The sequence below is a fragment of the Mus caroli genome, chromosome 8 (assembly GCF_900094665.2).
Source record: "Mus caroli chromosome 8, CAROLI_EIJ_v1.1, whole genome shotgun sequence".
NCBI lineage: Eukaryota > Metazoa > Chordata > Mammalia > Rodentia > Muridae > Mus > Mus caroli.
Window position 1 is genome coordinate 16,552,507 of NC_034577.1, and position 1,275 is coordinate 16,553,781.

The window sequence follows — 1,275 nt, forward strand, 5'->3', positions numbered from 1 at the left end:
TCCAAACAGAAACAAGGACAAGATTTTGTTGCACTTTCGGGTTTAAGAAGCAATACTGTAGGCATCATCAGGAGGGCAAAGCCAGCAAACCAAGAATGCATTAGCTTTTGGAGTCAANAGGACAGAGTGTCTGAAACTGGAAATCCTAAGCACAGGCTGGTGTTTCATTTTCTATAGAGGGATTGACCGGATGAGGGTGAGAGACTGGGAAAAGGTAACTGAGAAATCTTTCCATAGAATACACCTTGACCTTCAGACCAGGTGTGCATGGCTAATGTGTTACTTTGTAACAAAATAAATGCTTAAGGGAAAGAATGTCAATCATACAGGGGAGACATTAGACAAACATCTAATCTACATTATCNTGTAATGGGCTTGCTGCCAGATTGTCAGGGTTACTGATAAATAGTCAGCCGAAAGTTGATACAAAGTATTTCCAAGTTCAACACGGCTGCAGTCCTCTTACCAGCATGTCTCTGGAGACTCCTTTCTATGTTAGACACACAGGACGCACAGGTCATGCCTTTGATCTGTACGAAGCACTTCTGTGATGCTGTTGCTCCCNGGGATGGTGGGGTCTCTGAAGAGTGGCCAGGACCTTGGTGTGTGGGGAGCCCTCTAGTGTCGGAAGCCATTTTTTGCACAGACCCTGCTATATCACCCATGGTGTGTGGCACAGAATTCCCAGATTTGAAGTTTCTGACAGGGTTAATAGTGAAGGTTTCTAAAATAGAATTTGAGAAATAATTAGAGGACAAAAAAGAATTCTGCCTGTTACAACAGGAGTTTCGATCGTAATGATGTTCAAACTGAGACTCCTAGAGAGGTGACATGGGGACTGGCATTTCCAATGGTCCTCTCCCTCCTGTACCTTTCAGATAGGACCTTTTTGTCGGGTGACAAGCACTGCAAATGTCTCCTCCAAACCTGCATTCTCTACTGTCATCCTTCTGATGTCTTTTGGTAAACACAGTTCTTATGCTAATACAGTCAATCTTTTTACATGCTTAATTCTTTTAATAAATTCTTCCTTAACTTGGCAAAAGTATTTATGGAATTTTCCTCTCATAGTACTGGGTTTCTTTTTATACATGTGATATTCTCTCTCTCTCTCTCTCTCTCTCTCTCTCTCTCTCTTGTGCACATGAGTGTGTGTGTGTGTGTGTATGGTGTATGTTGTGCACAAATGCACTCGTGTATGCACACATGAGTATGTGTGTGGGCACACATGTGAGTGTGGGAGCACATGGATATACATACATGTAGAGGACACAG

The 1,275-nt window shown here is 42.7% G+C and overlaps 1 protein-coding gene across 1 annotated transcript in view; it reads right to left on the bottom strand.

Annotated features, from left to right (window-relative positions):
• Atp7b (ATPase copper transporting beta) overlaps positions 1-1,275 on the bottom strand; it is a 70,248-nt gene that overhangs the window by 30,258 nt on the left and 38,715 nt on the right. The window contains exon 4 of the mRNA XM_029480681.1: positions 467-724. Within this exon, the coding sequence (XP_029336541.1) occupies positions 467-724 (258 nt within the window). The remainder of the gene's footprint in view (positions 1-466; positions 725-1,275) is intronic.